The sequence below is a fragment of the Trachurus japonicus genome, chromosome 17 (assembly GCF_045865225.1).
Source record: "Trachurus japonicus isolate A0001 chromosome 17, Traja_1.0".
Classification (NCBI taxonomy): domain Eukaryota; kingdom Metazoa; phylum Chordata; class Actinopteri; order Carangiformes; family Carangidae; genus Trachurus; species Trachurus japonicus.
The window spans coordinates 10,567,278-10,585,926 of NC_140923.1; the positions used below are offsets into that span (position 1 = coordinate 10,567,278).

Here is an 18,649-nt window from a genome sequence, read left to right on the forward strand (position 1 = left end):
AATTAGCTTCTTTTCTTTTGCACATACATTCCTAATTTATACAAGTACAAATGGTGTAACTGAACATAAACAAAATAACAGTAGATGGTTTTAACATCTACATCATCACATCATGAAGCGACTTTTCAACCATCACTGACAAGTTGGGGGTGTAAGAAAATATTGATAGATCAAAATATCGCAATATATATCAATATTTTGTATTAAAGGGATAGTTAAAGGGACATTTTGGCAAATTGGCCCATTGCCATAATCCCTATAGTCATAGCAGTAGGTTCGTTACCTTTGTCGGTGCAAGCTATTTTCATCAAAATCATCAAATACACAATCCAACAACTCCAAAACGCTCTGGTGGACAAGTTGTGACCTGCACATTCACCACGCTATGAGATAATAACACAACGTTACCACACAGAGTTGTTTTAGAGGGAAATGCAGAGACTGCTTGATGAAAAACTGTCCCTGAAGGCAACGTGCATCAGCTGTTTTGCATGAATTTCCCTCTAAAACAACTCTGTGTGGTAACGTTGTGTTATTATCTCATAGCGTGGTGAATGTGCAGCTCACAACTTGTCCACCAGAGCGTTGTGGAGTTGTTGGATTGTGTATTTGATGAGTTTGATGAGGGAAACCAAGAAATCCCATAATGAGCCTCCGTAGCGTAGCTCTGAGCAGCTCGCGGCTCTGCTCCGCCGTTCTAAAAATAGCTTGCACCGACAATTAAAGGTAACAAACCTACTGCTATGACTATAGGGATTATGGCAATGGGCCAATTTGCCAAAATGTTTAACTATCCCTTTAATAGTTCAACGTGATGACAGTTGTTTTGTTATTTGAGCCTCTGAATGATAAAAATAGTGCTCACAAATTTAATTTCTTAATGTTATTTTCACTGATTGAGGCAGATGTTTATAGATTCAGATGTAGGATGTAATAAAAATAAATAACTGTGAAATACAAATACAGGGAAGAATAAATATCAGAAATATCTTATCACCAGATTTCTTTTCCACCAGCGCACAAGACAGCCCCACTGACAAGCTGCAGTACTATGATACCGAGCATAACTACTGACTACAGCTCTGACAATACAGACAAGATACTTTTCAGTGTCAGTCCAAATCCAAATCCACTCCACTTCGTACATTTTTTTTTTTTTTTGCAGTGCATCGTGCCATGCTTACCCATCACACATGGCTCACAGGGGTCTGAGGCACGGGTGTACCGTGGGGGATCCTCCTCTAGCATCCTGTTGGCCACCAAACCACCAGGCACCAGAGCAGGAGGGACATCGCTCTCAATCCCCTCCAGGCGCCGGGCTATCCTCTCCTTCCTGTCACACACAACGGGCAGAGGATAAAAGATGTTAAATTTATCTTTATGAAATGATGTGAAAGTTCAGTTTGGTGAGTTTTGAGTGTACCTGTTCATCCCCGAATCCTTCGTTACCACAGCTCCCTCAAAGTATTTCTTCAGCTCTGAAACTGAGTGTTTCCAACGTCAGTAACACTATTTGTTATACTCGTTAATTTTGGTTTATTATAAATGATTAGAACCAGTGCAGACCTTTTGGAGGGGAAGCCAGAAGGCTGGCATCTGTATCCGAAACGCTCTTGACCAAGGCGGTCTTGTCACCCACGGAGAAGTCACTCTGAAAACTGAAGGAGAAGACACAGAAGTCACAAACCTGCTGAGAAATAAAATGCAGCAGCCTTAAAGGGATAGTTCACCCAAAATTCTAATTTCACTCATTATCTACTCCCCCTCATGTCGACTAAGAGCTGTGAGAAGTTTCAGAGTCCTCCGTGGCTTCTCTGAGTTACGGGGCGGTCCGTGCAGCTGTATTTGTCCATATAATGGTTGTCAATGGATACCACTTTTCTTCGTCCAAAAAGACACACCAAAAAACATCCAAATACCTCCATACTGCTCGTCTATAATATCCCTCTTGTATTGAAGCCCCGACATGAGAAATTGTTCCGAAAAAAATTAAATAAGTCTCTATTTTGAGCTTGTTTGTAGCGGAAGCTCCCAGTGTCTCAGTTCACTGCTCTTCCTGTGTCAGTGCAGACCAGCGGAACAATTTCTCATGTCAATACAAGAGGGACATTACAGACGAGCAGTATGGAGGTATTTGGATGTTTTTTGGTGTGTCTTTTTGGACGAAGAAAAGTGGTATCCATTCACAATCATTATATGGACAAATACTGCTGCACGGAGCCCCGCTGTAACTCAGAGAAGGCACGGAGGACTCTGAAACTTCTCCCAGCCTTTAGTCCACATGAGGGGGAGGAGATAATGAGTGAATTTTGGGTAAACTATCCCTTTCCCATGGCATATGGAAAAGAAGTCAAATTAAAAGCACATTACACATAAGCGGGTGCCTGAATTCTTATCTGAGCTTTAACTCCGACTCCGCCTTAAGTGACTTCTCCTAATGAGGTGATGGCAGGTGAAGCTCAGGTGGTGTCACTTCCATCAGAATCCAGCTTAGGATCTAGGTCGTGAAGCCCTGACACTGAGCCAAGTGGAAACAGACCATCATGGCTCTTCTCTTAACGTCTTTACGTATCAGCATCTATACATCACATGAGCTCACGTATGTGTTTATATATACAGAGATATACTGTATATACAGTACATTCCCTTTGAGTTTCTGCTTGTATCATTGAAAGAAATCTTTACTCTTCAGAGCTATGACAATAAACTGGACAGTTAAGCGCTGCAACTGCACACTAATCTACAAACAGGCAAAAAACTACAATTTAAAACCACTTTTCAAGACTGGAAACATATTTTTCTTTGCGATAGAGCTCTAATGGGACTTGGTGCAAAGTACTCCTAAAGGAAGTATTATGGCTCTAATACCATGTGAACAAAAAAGTGTCTTAGGATAAGCTGTTCCAGGCATCCTCAGCTTTTAATGCTTACTGTGCAAGATGAGCTAAAGCACTCTAGTAAACCTGGATCCTCACACATACTGTGTAGAGTATATATCCCCGTCTTGTTGACAAAGCAAAGGAGAGGAATGTAAATGCTCTTAGACGTGTTAACTCTGTCTGTAGACCTGCTTTTTTTTTCTTTTGTCTTTAAACTTGTAGACTTGTACTGTCTTCTTCCTCACCTTAAGGCTCCGGTTGGAAACGAGGCCGAGTTGCGAAGTTTGGCCGGAGCTTTAGATCCAAATCCTATGAGAGGGGAAAAAAATAAGATCCAATCAGTAACTTATAATACAATTAAAGTAAATACTCTCCTACTTTCACACACTCTCTTTGTTCTGAATAAGGCACCACGATCACAAAACAACAGACAAGATAATAAATGCTGTTGTTTTGATCAGACTTATACACATAATGATTACTATTAATCATCAGGTTTTTTTTTTAACCTTTTCCACATTTCACCAACTCTTTAGTAAATGATACATCATTATATTTCAAAGTCAGTAAAACAATGTTACAACTCTGGTAACTATCGACTAAAATGTGTTTTTTCGAAACTGAAAAGTTGATAAACAGAAGTTGTTTTTCATCTCTCTGTGTTTTCACCATGCAGGGAAATTTCCGACCTCATTATGAGTCACTTAAATAACAGTTAGTCAGAAAGTTCCCAGCCGATAGCCGACCCTTTAACTCTCTCTTGTTGTAAAGTTGTATTCCAGTATAGGAGCCGGCTCGTGTTACCGCTCCAGACGCCTCCAGGACACTTATTTTGGCCACCGAAAGACCGTGTGGCAATCGAGTGGGAACGGTCGGCAGGGGAGAAGAGTGAGGTGTGTGGAAAGATGTGGTGTGTGACGCAAAGCCCACTTTGAACTTCAAGTTCAAGGCCTCCGATGCAATTCATGATCTGATGTTGTGACCTCAGAAAGGACGTACTATGTCAAAATTAGACATCGGAGAGGTCATAAATCTGGACTGGAGCCCTTTGTTTTGTGACTGCTGCTGGATTTATATAATTTTTCATTACATTTGTCGCAGGGGTGTAAAGAACTGGTCATAAAAGTCTGTTTTTAGACCAAACATTGATGACATCGTAACCATTTAAAGCAGAAGTAAGTGATCCGGTGGTTTTGTCTAACTTCCTGTCAGCAGATGGAGTTAGCAGTCCCCGCCCTCGTCCCTACGTCACCACATTCAGGCGCATCCCTTGGCTGCACACACAGAGAGGACTGCCCCTTTATGCCGTTCTCTCTCCTCATTGGATAAAGGTTGTAGGATACAAGGAAAGTTTTCTCCTGGGCTCAGAGCAGAGCAGAGTGACTGACAGACCCGTGTTTCAGACCAAACACTCTATAGAAGTGATTGCTGTCGGAAGATACAACTATTTAAGACTTAGATTAACACAAACATTCACCTTACTTCTGCTTTAACACATTATTTCTTCGGAAATCCATGAATATGACAGATTTCCAGAGCCCTTGTGTGGAGGTGTGTGCGTCCATGTACTGCATCTGCCTGTTTATCTGTCGGCCTTGTGACTTCACAGCTTCGTCAGCTTCCTCTGATGGAAAGCCCCCTGCTCGGAAGTCAGTCTGGCTTTTTCCTTGGAAACGTCTGCAGGTTGTCAACAAAACAAGCAGCACAAGGCTCGGGGCTGGCCGTGCCAGAGAGCAGCTTAGGCCGCTGATGGTCTCAAAGTGAGCGTGGTGAGGAGAGGGATTTTCTATAAATATTCAGAGGTGCAAAATAGACACTCCCTGACTGAACCGGGCCCTCGCTTGCACACAGTCTGTGCGGGTAAAAAGGTTTGTGGTGGAACATGACGACCGGCCGTCTCTTCCACCTCGGCAGGCAGCGATAAGAGCCTGTGATATCTGGTAAAGGTGTTTCATGTAAAGAGGGAGCAGGGAAAAGCAGAAGGAGAAGAAGCAAAGCAGCTCCAAACCTGTTCAGAGCTGCCTGCATCACAACACCAACGCCCATAGTTACAGACACAGAGCACTTGTACCTGCTCATATGACTGCGATTGACATGAGGAATTCAAACACTCAGCATGAATCTTTGTTTTTTTACCACACCAACAAACAGGAAGCGAAGTGTGGAGCCTCCCTGTAACACCTTGGCAACCTGAATCCCCTCCTCACTCTATAACTGACACCCACCACACCCTGTCATTTAACTCACTAACCAGCTAAATTGCATTATCCAAGTCCCCCCTACACACACACACACACACACAATGGGTCTATAGTCTAATGGGAATTCAAGTCATGCTACAGGCGGATGAAGCCGCCTCCTCCTACAGGCCTTACCTGGGCCACAGGGCTGCACATGGTTCACATGGTAACTAGAGATCCATGGGTTTCGAAACATGTTTAAGGAGGTGGACAGCAGAGAGTCTTTGCTGCTGCTGCTGCTGGACGCCCGTCCGGTCAGAGCGCTGGACGGCAGGAGAGACAGCGGCGGAGGTGAGGGCTGCTACAAACACACACATGCACACACACACACACACACACACACACAAACACTCATACACACACTCTTGCGGACAAGAACGCAGCCACGGCCGAGTGACTGCCACTCCACTGCGCTGCATAGCAAGCTGCAGCCTACACAGACTGGCTGTGTGTCAGTGTGCATGCCAGTGTGTGTCAGTGTGTGTGTGTGTGTGTGTGTGCATGCAAGGGAGAGAGAGAGAGAGAGGGAGAGAGAGAGGGAGAGAGAGAGAGACAGCACAGCAGGGCGCTAAAGCAGCTCAGAGCCCTAATCAGATTACAGGCAGAAATTAGCCTTGATGATAAAAACTCTGGAACAGGATTGGAGGAGGGTGCCAGCAGGACTACGGGGGGTGGTAAGGGGTCCGCGGCTACTGGAAGTCGGATGATGTCCTTAAAGCTCACATCAGGCAGGCTTCAACCAAGATGGCCGACTGCCACCTAAACTGACTCCTAAAAAGCTGCATTGATATTAATATTATTATGAAGTTGTAAAAAAAAAAAAGTTTGGCTGTGAAATCGCTCTCTTTCTGTCGCTGAACTGAGTCGGACAAGGTGGTAAAACTCACTGTACTGATGTGAGGGAAATATGACTCCTCATGGTTGTAGTACAGTAAGACACTGTGATGCAGAGACAGTATTCATAATTCATTTCTCTGCCATATACGTTCTTATTTAGTGCAACGGTTTCTATTTCAGGTTCTGTCCTTACTGATATCGTCCCTAGAACACGTACAGGTGAAACCCTTCATGCTTGATCTACAAACACTGGCTTAAACACAAAGGTGCAGACATGCAGTGATTACACAGACTGGCTGCTGGTTAAATCTAATCTAAGACACTTCCTTTTTCTCTCTCTCTTTTTTCTTTATTTTATATTATTTTTCATTTTTCTCCACATTGAAAATCAATAAACATGTTTTAAAAACAAATCTAATCTAAGACATGACAAAAACCACGTATTTATGTCATAATAGGAGATAGAGAGTCTGTGAAATAAATAAAAACCTAAATTCCTGCTAAGAGTAAAAACTGCATACCTGGCACTTACTGTTAATTATAGCTAATCAATGAATCACTCCAGTCTTGGAACAAAAACACAACACTTGTCCAGGATGAAAGAGAACAAGCATGTTTTGAGATAATACGGCATTTAGTGATTTATTTACGGCATACCGGTCTAATGTGTTGAGATGTTTTGTTTTCTCATATTTCTCCACAGTTTCTATATGGTTTATAGCAGACACCCATTCCTACTAATTGTTATTCATCTCTTTTATTTGATTGGGTCTCGTATTCTTTAAATTTTTCTATGTATTTCGTGTTGTGGCTGTATCTTTTGCATTTTTTTGGCACCACATTATGGTGGTGTCCATAAGATTTTCTATATATTTTTTGTATTATTGTTTGTGGCATGCATTGTGACAATATGTGATGAGGTTAATCACCCTGTTTATATTGATGTTGTCTTGGCTCGACTGTGGATGGACACGCCCCCCTCGAGCCCCACACACCTGTACCTACTTATCCCCTCATCGGTGTTGTGTGCCAGTACACCCTGAGGAAGACCTGTGTGAGGTCGAAACGTCGGTCCTTTTTTAATAAATTATATATATTTTTTCTACATCAAGGTTATGAGTTGAGCGACTGCTTTTTTCTTCCTTCACTGTTTTTGTTCCGGCCGTCAGCTCCTCTTCAATTCTGGTGTGCGCTCCTACCACGTTCTTTTCAGGATGTATGTAACAAAACAAACAACAAAGTGCATGTTTAAAGCAGAAGTAAGCGATCCGGTCGTTTTGGCTAATGCTGCGTTCCAGGCAGGCTTTTGAAACCGTAAATTACAGCTTCAAGTCGACTTACGACTTTGTAGCGTTCCAGGCAACCCACTCGTGTTTCTCCGACCTGTTTTACCTGTGAAAGTCACTATAACGGCCACTCGTAACTTCTGACCCGTGAACTCGTACCAGATCGAACTGGTACCACTTCACAGGTCGGAAAAACACGAGTTACGGGTTGCCTTGAACGCACCATAACTTCTTGTCAGCAGATGGAGTTAGCAGCCCCCGCCCTCGTCATGGATCTATTGGTCCTCGTCCCTACGTCACCACATTCAGGCGCATCCCTTAGCTGCACACACAGAGAGGACTGCCCCTTTATGCCGTTCTCTCTCCTCAGACCCGTGTTTCAGACCAAACACTCTATAGAAGTGATTGCTGTCGGAAGATAGAACTATTTAAGACTTATATTAACACAAAAATATTGCTTACTTCTGCTTTAATAATGATAATCATGAGATCCATAACAGTGAACAGGTAACCTCATAATGAAAACACACTGCACTCTCTCTGCTTCCTTGCTTGCACACTCACACACCTCCTGTGTGATGCTTTTTCTCACCCTTTTACACACAACCCCCCCCCACCTCCCCTCCCCACCTTCACTCGTCTGCCTACGAACCCTGTAGACGCCCCTAATAAGGCAACATGTGTTGTGAGTGGCTGCCTGAGGGAGAGGTCACCCTGTCAGCCGGCCCGGCCCGTGTTTACCACCGGATCGTCTCCACGACTGCTCGACGCTCTGCCTTGTTTTCTTCCCCACTCCTTCTTCTCTCTTTCTCTCCCCCTCTCCTCCCTCTCTCCCTCTCCTCTCCCCACTCGTTCCTCTCAGCTCCCTCTCATTCCTCTTCTCCTTTCCTCCCGTCTAAGATCCTGTCCTTCTGCATTTGATTCTTCACCTGTTTCTGTCCGTTTTGTTTTTTATATCTCTATGTTTACCGCTCCTCTCAGTGCCAACGCCCACACACCAACAAACACGATACGCTTCCCGTCACTCAGCGTCCCGTCTCGTCGGTTGCACGCAAATTTGCAATTTCAAAACACGCCACGTGTCACACATAAAGCTTTTCCTCGTAGTAAACTACACCACCGGCTCATGAGAAACAACACTTAGAGACTTCCTAGTGACTAAACTCAGGTGACTCTTATGTGACAAGGCGAGAACGTGTGTCAAAAATCATTTAGTGCAGAACTGAGATCTGGTTTGCAGCCTTAAACAAAAGCCCTTTTCTGTCACTGCTGTTTTTGAGCCAGATTTTGCTTTTATAAACAAAAAATGTTTGATGTGCAGAGTAGTATTCAGGCTTTTTCATGCTCATAAAAAAAGAGAGAAATGAAAAGTGTGAATAAAACGACGGCCAAAAGTTTATCTGCACATAAATCATAAGGAATGGGCTCGTAGCCTGTTTAATCCTGCTTCTCCGTCACCTCAGCTGGTTCAGTCTCACAGCTCTCTGGTTCTTCATGTGTCGGGTCTTATAGCCAAATCGAGACGTGAATCTCAGTTCAACAACCTCCTTGTGCTGCGCTACAGGATTCAATAAAAACTCACCACCCAGGACATGATGTAAACACCACGAGCCGAGGCCTCGACAAACCCCTGGGTGACTCAACATCAAAGCATCTCTCAGCAAATCAGACTTTAAGCTGCGGAGCTCAACAGCCCCGAGGATGACGACGATACTACACCATCTTTTGTTTCAGCCTGTGATGTAAATGATGAGTTGAGCCACAAGCAAAGCTTATCTCACAAGTAAAGTCACTTCCTAAATAGTACATTTATCTCAGCTATTCCATAAACCAATATTTTGATACTAATTTCTGCTTGGAGAAAAAAACTTCCCAAAATAGTGTTCAAACTAACCAGACAAACACAACACTAAACCTCACTAAACCAGTATGAACCAGTGAGTGTGCTGGATGTTTTCCCCTTCTTGCAGCCATTAGATTAACAAAAAGTAAATGGTAAACTTACATAATAGTAACATACTGTGTATTTAAAATGCACAATCAAACCTTAAAGGGATAGTAGCATTTTTTTTAAAGTGGAGTTGTATGATCTACAAATAGCCCCTAAGTACTTTAATTGCAGTAGAAGACTCTCTACACTCCTCCCGTTAGCAACGCCAGCCAATAATAGCCCTGCCCAGAGATTTACAACATACATTGTTGTGAACAGACCCAAAGAAACGGCCTATTTTCACGGCCTAAAAGAGGTTTTACCTGAAAAAAAAAAACACAGTTCCATTGTTCGCTATAATATAATTTTTTCCAGCCCTTCAAAGTGCAGGAAAAACACAGTTTTTATTTGGACCTAACCAACTGCTGATCGGCGGGCGCTAACCCTGGGCGGAGGGATACGTGAGTTGGTTAGGTCCAAATAAAAACTGTGTTTTTCCTGCACTTTGAAGGGCTGGAAAAAATTATATTATAGTGAACAATGGAACTGTGTATTTTTTTTCACGTAAACCTCTTTTAGGTCGTAAAAATAGGCCGTTTCTTTGGGTCCATTCACAACAATGTATGTTGTAAATCTCTGGGCAGGGCTATTATGGGCTGGCGTTGCTAACGGGAGGAGTGCAGAGAGTCTTCTACTGCAATTAATGTACTTAGGGGCTATTTGTAGATCATACAACCACACTTTTAAAAAAATGCTACTATCCCTTTAAGGACACTAAGGGCGACTTTAGATGTGTTATGGTCTGTACCACACTCAAAGTCTTTAGTCAGCCTTGACAAATTATACACAGTTCTAAAACTACAAGTCTCCTGATTGTATCTGTACAAAGCAGCAATGAACTCCTCGTATCACGACAGCAGCTGTGGATTCACAATCTGCTCCACACAGAAAACGCTTCTACAAACCTTGCATTGACTTTTTATGCAAAAAAAACCCCAAAACAATAGCTTACATTTGTACCATGTTTGTGATTGTGTAACTTTGGTTCAGTATCTTTCTGAGACCTGGGGTATTACTGTAATCAAAAGAAGTGAAAAACAGGATTGTTTTGGTTTTTGGGGGTTTTTTTGTTTTGTTTTTTTCCATCAAGTGCCTCCATGTTACCATTAGTAGAACAGACTAGTAAAAATCATTGGGGCTAACAGATTTTGGGTTTTTTCTTTTTTGAATAAAGGTTTGGCACCTTTACCGTAACCACACTGTTAATGACAACACCCTGAACACAAGGGATTTGTATAAATAAAGTAAACTATAACTAAAGCTGCACTGTATTCATATTCTTATTCTTCTATGGTTGTATTGGGAATCAAACAATACCTCCAATATCGACCTCCCTGTCTCTCTGCCTGTTTTGTTTATAGGTGTTTGTACGTGTGTAAGCTGGAGGTATTTTTCTTTTTTCTTGAATGAGAATTAGTGATGATAATCAACTTAGGTCTTCCTTGCACTTTAGAGACAGACACTGAGAAACTTTCTCTGGTTAGCTTAGCTGGCACAAATGTTCACTAACATGCACTGAGGCACAGACACACTGTACTAAAATCCAGAGATGGACAGAGTACTTGACCCCAATACTTGAGTAAGAGTACAAATACTACTGGTCAAAATTTACTCCGTTACAAGTAAAAGTAGCTCAGTCGACATGTTACTCCAGTAAGAGTAAAAAAGTACTTGCTTTTAAAGGTACTTAAGTAACCAAACGTACATACTTTTACATTTACTTTAAAGTAAAAATAAGAGTAAGAGTAAATTTCTTATTTTTCACATCAATGAATTACTATAATTTTTTCTAAATGAATATAAGGAGCTTTTAACTCTTGTTTGTGAGAATGAACTCTTTGAAAGCAGCTGCACTGATGTGCTGCTTTTAGGGGTTAGGGTTTCCTTCTCTGACAAACACAGCTTGTGTCCAATAGGATTTTAGAAAAAAAAAAAAAGAGCAGACCTGAAAGTAACGAGTACTTTTCAGCCTTCCTAGAAATTAAATCAGAAGTAAGCGGAATATTTGTGTTAATATAAGTCTTAAATAGTTATATCTTCCGACAGCAATCACTTACATAGAGTGTTTGGTCTGAAACACGGGTCTGTCAGTCACTCTGCTCTGCTCTGAGCCCAGGAGAAAACTTTTTCGTATCCTACAGTTTTTATCCAATGAGGAGAGAGAACGGCATGCAGGGCTGTGTGTGCAGCCAAGGAACGCCGTGAATGTGGTGACGTAGGGACGAGGACTGTTATGGTGCGTTCAAGGAAACTCGTATTTTTCCGACCGTGAAGTCGTACCAGTTGGATCTGGTACGAGTTCACGGGTCAGAAGTTACGAGTGGCCGTTATAGGGAACTTTCACCGGTAAAACAGGTCGGAGAAACACGAGTGGGTTGCCTGGAACGCTACAAAGTCGTAAGTTGTGACTTGAAGCTGTAATTTACGATTTCAAAAGCCTGCCTGGAACGCAGCATTAGCGAAAACGACCGGACCACTTACTTCTGCTTTAAGTAAAAATAAAAGTAAGAGTAAATTTCTTATTTTTCACATCAATGAATTACTATATTTTTTTCTAAATGAATATAAGGAGCTTTTAACTCTTGTTTGTGAGAATGAACTCTTTGAAAGCAGCTGCACTGATGTGCTGCTTTTAGGGGTTAGGGTTTCCTTCTTTGACAAACACAGCTTGTGTCCAATAGGATTTTAGAAAAAAAAAAAAAAAAGAGCAGACCTGAAAGAAACGAGTACTTTTCAGCCTTCCTAGAAATTAACTTGAGTAAAAGTAAAAATATATGTCTTGGAAAGTACAGTACTCAAGAAATTTTACTCCGTTACTGTCCACTGCTAAAATGATCAAATACACACACACATACAGTAGATGTAGATGACGTTCACGCTCCGAAGCGACTCTCACACAGAGAAAAGCACGGGTCAAGTGAGAGCCTGAGGCAGCAGAGCAGGAACCTTCATCCTTCCTTAAACATTTACTCTGGCATTCCCCCTTTATATCCAGATCTGCGTTCCTCTGCGCTGCCCTGCATCAACTCTCTGCCTGACACTCGGCGCAGAAACCTGCCTGCTCTGCTCTTATATGGATATCGATGAGCACACAGCTGAGTGCCGAGGAGAGACACTTAGGAAGTTCTGCAACACTTCGGCACGGCGGGAAGGAGGGAGGGAGGGAGAGAGGGAAGGAGGGAGGGAGCTGGGGGAAAGCAAAGAGAGACAGAGCGAAGGAGGAGGAGGAAGAAGATGAAGATCTCAGGCCAGAAATGGTTACTGGAGGATTTGGCTGTACTCTCTTAAAGGTAAATCATCCAGGAACATCTTCCCATTATGTAACACGATGAGGCAACGTGGTGCAATCCAAGAGCAGACAAAACAGAGCAATCAGTTTACGGGTGAAGTCGTCAGTTAGCGTGTCTCCAGACAGACGGTAGGCTGCGCAACGTGGAGAATGTATCATAACACAAACAAGACAAAACGAACGTGAACTTTAAAAAGGTCAGATATTCATTTTTTGTACGTGTTGTGAAATCCACAGCTGGTTCTTTCCCTGCAGCCCTAAACAAACGATGAAATTATGACATTAGTCATTTCTCCAGCACATTTACAAATCCACAGTCTGGCAGGATAATCAAGTATAACAACAGCTAGTCTTAGTGACTAATGATACCTGTACAAAACAACCGGAACTAAAGCAATGACAATAACCTACACTCACGCATTTTTGGGCTTATATGCAGTCGTTTCCCACTGTTTTAATTTACAAAAAGTTGGATTGGATTTCCTTTCTGTTGAAATACCTGCACAACATCCAGAAACACAGACAATTACTAGATCCAGCCGGCTCACAAAACGTTACATCATATGATGCAAGAGTAACACTTTATATTAAGTACACACTATTAAGCATTAAATGCAGAATTCATCATTTATAACACATGAATACTCAGTATGTAGTTTATAAACACAGTTAAAAATGTTTTACTCATCATTGATAAGCACCAACTGTATTTATAAACTACATACTAATGAGTATTCATGTGTTATAAATGAAGAATTCAGTTTTTTGTTTTTTTTAATGGGAACAGGCATATACAATGTATAAACCGACAATACACTGACCAATAAACAAACAGACAGAAGACAAAAGACAGAGCAGATTCAACAACACAACAAAGACATGACCAAAAACAGGACAGAAAAAAAAATAAAAATAAAAAATAAAAACACGTTTTTTTAGAAATAAAGTGTGACGCCAATTTCTTTTGGAAAAAATTATCGCATCCAATCAAGACAAGATAGAAATGCATAATAAAAAATGTGAAAAACTTACTTTTGAGTGAAGGTATACTAAGTAGTTACTGTTAATTTAATTTTAGTAGTTTCACATCCTTTTTTTGTTGTAGTTTTGTTCTTTAGTTTTGTTTTATTTTCTTGTACGTGTTTTTAATAATTCAGTATTTATTCATGCTTAACTAATGCTTAATGCTTAATAGTGTGTACTTATTATAAAGTGTTACCCAAGAAACATACTGTATCTATTCTATAAAACAAAGGACCATTTGTAACCTATAGTTCCTGTATCTTGTATATTCCAACCAGCAATCAGGGCCGGCCCCTGGCATAAACACTGTATGCCGTTGTTTAGGGCCACAGCCGTTAGGTGGGGGGCCACATGATCAGAAAGGTACCGGGGTTCATCAAGTCATTTAAACATCCTGAGGTCTGCACGTGCAGCTATGAGCTTTATATGTAATGTGAAGTCAATATTCAGCTTCTTTTATCTCACATTTGAGACATTTGGTGAAAATAGAACGGCAGAATGACAACATTTATGCTCAAAAAGCAATCTTACAAAATGTCATTTTAGACTTGTTTTCTACACGTATCTATTACTGTATTCATATCCTATTTCAAGCACCAAAACAGTTCATTCTCATGACTGAAGGAGTGTTGTCACAAGGGATTTGAAATGTTTCAAAAAGCAGACCTCAAATTTCCAGCATTTGTCCTAAATTATTTCTTTCTACAGTGTTCTAGGACAAACTGGCCTCAGTGTGCTTACAGCGGAGGTTCTAATATTTAGACATAAAACACTTGAGTAATGTTACATCTGCAAGTATCTTAAAAAGATACATTTAAGAAAATATTTAAAAGTCGAGAAAATGGCCTCAAACCTCAGAGGGCATAAACACGTCTGTGTTCAGTTTTAACCAGTGATTTGGTGTTTGTGCTTAGAGTGCAGGGCCGGCCCTGCCAGCAATCATACATTGAGAAAGAGGCCAGCATGTTAGCATGTTAGCATGTTAGCGGGTCAGCAGCAGCTTGTGGACAGTTCTGACGTACCAGGTGCTGACGGTAACAGACACGGTGCTGAGAACCAGCTGGTGAGAACTGGTGCATGAACACAGCGCTGGTCTGTGAGCTGGAGTCACTCTGGTCATAAATGTGAGTGAGAGTGTGATGAAACTAAGGACGTAGAAGACGCTGATCACTTCCAGGAGCTGAGGGTGGTGGTGGTTGTTGTTGTTGTTGTTGTTGAAATGCTTCACTAAGAGACTCATCAACAAGCCGGTTTGTTGTACTGAGAACTGAATCTCTGCCCGTTCATTTACGGCTACAACAATCTGCTGCAAAAATCCCCAACAAACATACCAGAATCATCTCCCTCCAAACACCAACCACAGACACATGGAGTCACTGTCAAGTTACAGAACGTGCACTTGTTTTCTTAGAGAGAAAAATACATGAAACTACCTTGTATAGTACCTTTACGTTGTGCGTTTGTGTTGTATATTTGAACACTGATCTTAAAACTAATGAACGCATGTAGAACAGCATGTCTGTAGTCTGAGACTGGATGGAGACGATCCGGTGGCAGAGAGTCCACAAAGAGACCAGTAAACCTGTCTGTGCATTCTGATGGGCGGAGCAGGTGCAGTCACACACACACACACACACACACACACACACACACACACACACACACAATCTCTCTGTCTCTCTCTCTGCCACACACACACACACATACTATGACTATGAAAACAAAACTGTGGAGACGCATGACGCCTGTTCGGTGTTGGAACAACACACCAGAATACCCCATAGCTGATAGATCAGCTGCACACACACACATGCCACCATACATACACACACACACACACACACGACCATAATCTGGAGGCTGGTATGCTAACACCCATGTGGTTACTTGAGACAGCTCAGAGCAACAAGAGGGGCTCAGCTGGGACACCACACACTCAGGCTCAGCAGGGGAGAAAAATTAAACCAGATGCCATTTCGGTGCCGCGCTGCGTCCCAGTGTTTGTCTTCTACTAACTCTGTACGGTGGTTTAGACAAAGATGATACTGAGCGATAATGAATGACTTCCCTGATGTTAAATATTTAGATGGTACAATATTTAAACTTGTATTTTTTTTGGCTGCAGGAGAAAACACTTGTCTGTGATCTTAAGAATAAGAAGAATCAAATTCATTTTGACTTTTTTTTTGCAGATGAAATGATTCTGATATTTTCTCTGTGAGTGAACGTGATTGGGTTGAACAAACTGTGACAGGTTTAACCCGTCTGGTACTTTACAAAATTCACTTTTACATCATAAAATGTATGAAAAAAATCTCTTAGTTTAACATCCAAGTGGGAATTTATGCTTCGCAACTCTACATCATAAATTAGTGACTGTCTATTTTATTGCCAACCTCATATATTTGACAGTATGGAGAATAAAACAAGGAAAGAGAAAACAGTACTTACAAGGTTTAGTTCCAATAATACAGGTCGGGGAGAGATGCTTCGCAGGTGAAGTCCATTTATCCATACAGTTGCATTCAGGGAGGTGAAACCACCCAACACAGGGTCTCACTAGTTCCTTTAGTCAGAGCGAAGCAGGTGCCGATGCAGCGGGAGGAGGAGGAGGAGTGCAGGTGTGCGCAGGTAAACCCAACAAAAGATCCCCAGAGTCATCCACCACGAAGCAGGTCCAACTTCAGCAGCTGACAAATATAGCCCGGTGCTTTCCCCACTGGCTCTGCTGCACCAGACCAAATAAATCTGTCCAGGAACAGCCACGCAAATAAGAAAGGGAAGAGGGGAGAGGGGGAGAGAGAATGAGAGGGAGAAGGGTAGAGGCTATAGCAGGAGAGGGGTGAAGCAGAGCAGCAGCGGGGACTGAGGTGAAGCTAAGAAAAAAGAAAAAATGTACAGCTGCAACAGGTTGATACTCCTACAGTACAGTTAAGTGCTTCTTCAAACTAATCCGCAAAAGCGTAAAAGTCTGTGGATCCTGAAACGGCCATTCTTGTTTTTGGGGACCCGTGTTTCTGATCAGAGTTTGGGACTGACAGTGAGAGGCGACACAACACTGCTTCCAAAGGGTTTGGGGAGGGAGTGCGGGCCAAAACCGGCGGTGGTAACCTCATCCCACAGCAACCATGTATGGGCTGAAGAGAGCAGCCTCGATAGACGGGCATCTGCCATAAATAGCCAGGAAGCTTCGGGCTCCCAGTGCAGGAGGGATCGAATCAGCTGTTAAAACTACAATCCAGCAGCAGCAGCAGCACAGTGCGATCCAGCTTCTGCAAGGGGGCTGCTACAGTACACAGGAGTCTTATACAGCACAGAGCGGGACCATATTTAACTTCACAGGTTTTTATTAAAGAAGCATGGATCAGGTTTATTTGCATTAATATCATAATCATCATCATTAATATCATCCAAATGGTAGTGTGCATCTAAATCTGTATATCAGCAGCAGTTTTATAAACATCACATCACACGACATAGTTTTAAAGGCCACAAGCAACAGGTGTTTGAGTGAATCTAAAATTAAAGACAAAGAGAGGAGCCTCCATCTACAGTATCGAATGCATTATGACTATGATGAGCCTTGCCAAAGTACTTACTATGAAACAGCTGTGATTCGCAGGATCATGACTTCTGGCTGCGCTGCACAAAAACCGAGGCGTCCTCCACCTACACAAACACACACATGCAATTAAGGCAAAAGTGTAAATATTTATGAATAGTTATGCAGCTATTGTTTTCAATGTCCAAAAATGGGAAAGGGAGGGCAACATGCACGCAAACAAACTCTTTATTTGCCACTGCAGCGCTGAATTCAACAACCTCCCCGACTTCCTTTCCTCTAACACAAACACATGAACGCTAAAGGAATTTGCAGCATGCGCTCCAAATCTAAGCAGCTGCAATGTAAAGCTCTTTTGGCAGCAACATGTCTGGAGTTATAGAGCAAGAGCAGCATTGTAGTTAGTGTAAAAAAACAAAGAAACAGTTGTTTATAGGATGAAATGTGAGTTTTTGCATTTTCTATGTAATCATATCCAGAGGGCAAGAGCGACCTGCCAGTATGCTACTATGTCCAGGTGACAAAGAATGACATGTTATGCTGTGTGTGTGTGTGTGTGTGTGTGTGTGTGTGTGTGTGTTAGAGTGAACAGGTTAAAGTATTAACAGTGCTCAGGTCCTGTGGAGAAAGTGAAGGACCAGAGACAGTTTGGACTTTTGGTGCCCGTTTCTGTTTTTTGTTGTTTGTCTCCATCTTGTGGACTCAGCTCACCACTGCAGGAATACGAAGTCCCAGAATCTTAATTTATTATGAAGTTATCCATAAAAAATGAATATAAATGAATCATAATACAGACAGGTTAATATGTTTTAACATTAGGATGCTGTTGAGTTTTTTTTTTGAGTTTGTTGGTTAATTTTATGTACCAACATATTAGGGCCAGTTAAGGTAAAATAATGGGTTTGAATTTTTAAGATTTTCTCTGCCATTATAAAGACACATATTTGTGAGAAAAAAAAAAAAAATGTTCCGTGATAAATCCTGCTAAAAAGAAAGTAGATTTTGATGAGATCTTCTGATGCAGGCAAATATGCAAACGTGTCCAAAAAGTGTAGTGTTGCAAATGTTTGAAAGGAAAGAAAAAGACATTGATTTTCTTGTAAATGAAACAACTTGTTTCTTTAACCTACAATAGCCCCAATACACCGTCGTAGCTTTTGTTATATTTCATAGTAAAATAATGCAGTGTTTAATTAATGTACATATTTAACTGTATCTTCATGTCTATGCCGCATTCTGGCCGAACTACCAGCTGTTTTGTTTCGATCCATACCTTCCTCTATTTGCTGCAGCCATATTTCAGCAGCTTCACCTTCTCTGTCTTTCAGGGTGTGGTTACAGATGAGAACTCTGTCTGTGTGCGAGGAGGAGTGGAGGAGAAGGAGGACAACTGTCACTATCACTGTGACATTAATGGAGTTACTTATTCCCCAAGCAGCAGGGGCGAGCACGGCTGACAGGTGTACAGTAATGATAGATATGTAGTAGTTTACTTACCGGGGGCCTGGCTGCAGCTGTGATGGAGGGACAGCTGGAGGCATCA

General features: G+C 41.9%; 1 protein-coding gene across 4 annotated transcripts in view; it reads right to left on the reverse strand.

The window, feature by feature from the left end:
• The window catches only part of svilb (supervillin b), a 70,542-nt gene extending 53,932 nt beyond the window's left edge, over nt 1-16,610 (reverse strand). For 2 of the 4 annotated variants that reach the window (XM_085804950.1, XM_085804948.1), the window contains exons 1-5: nt 5,255-5,483; nt 3,125-3,188; nt 1,567-1,658; nt 1,424-1,484; nt 1,185-1,333 (exon numbers count right to left, since the gene is read on the reverse strand). In XM_085804950.1, coding sequence (XP_085661076.1) covers nt 1,185-1,333; nt 1,424-1,484; nt 1,567-1,658; nt 3,125-3,188; nt 5,255-5,315 — 427 coding nt within the window. In that variant the 5' untranslated portion in view covers nt 5,316-5,483. Of the gene's footprint in view, nt 1-1,184; nt 1,334-1,423; nt 1,485-1,566; nt 1,659-3,124; nt 3,189-5,254; nt 5,484-15,995 lie in introns of those variants that run through there. The other 2 variants (XM_085804952.1, XM_085804951.1) reach the window with 2 other exon arrangements.
• Between the last annotated feature and the right edge of the window lie 2,039 nt (nt 16,611-18,649).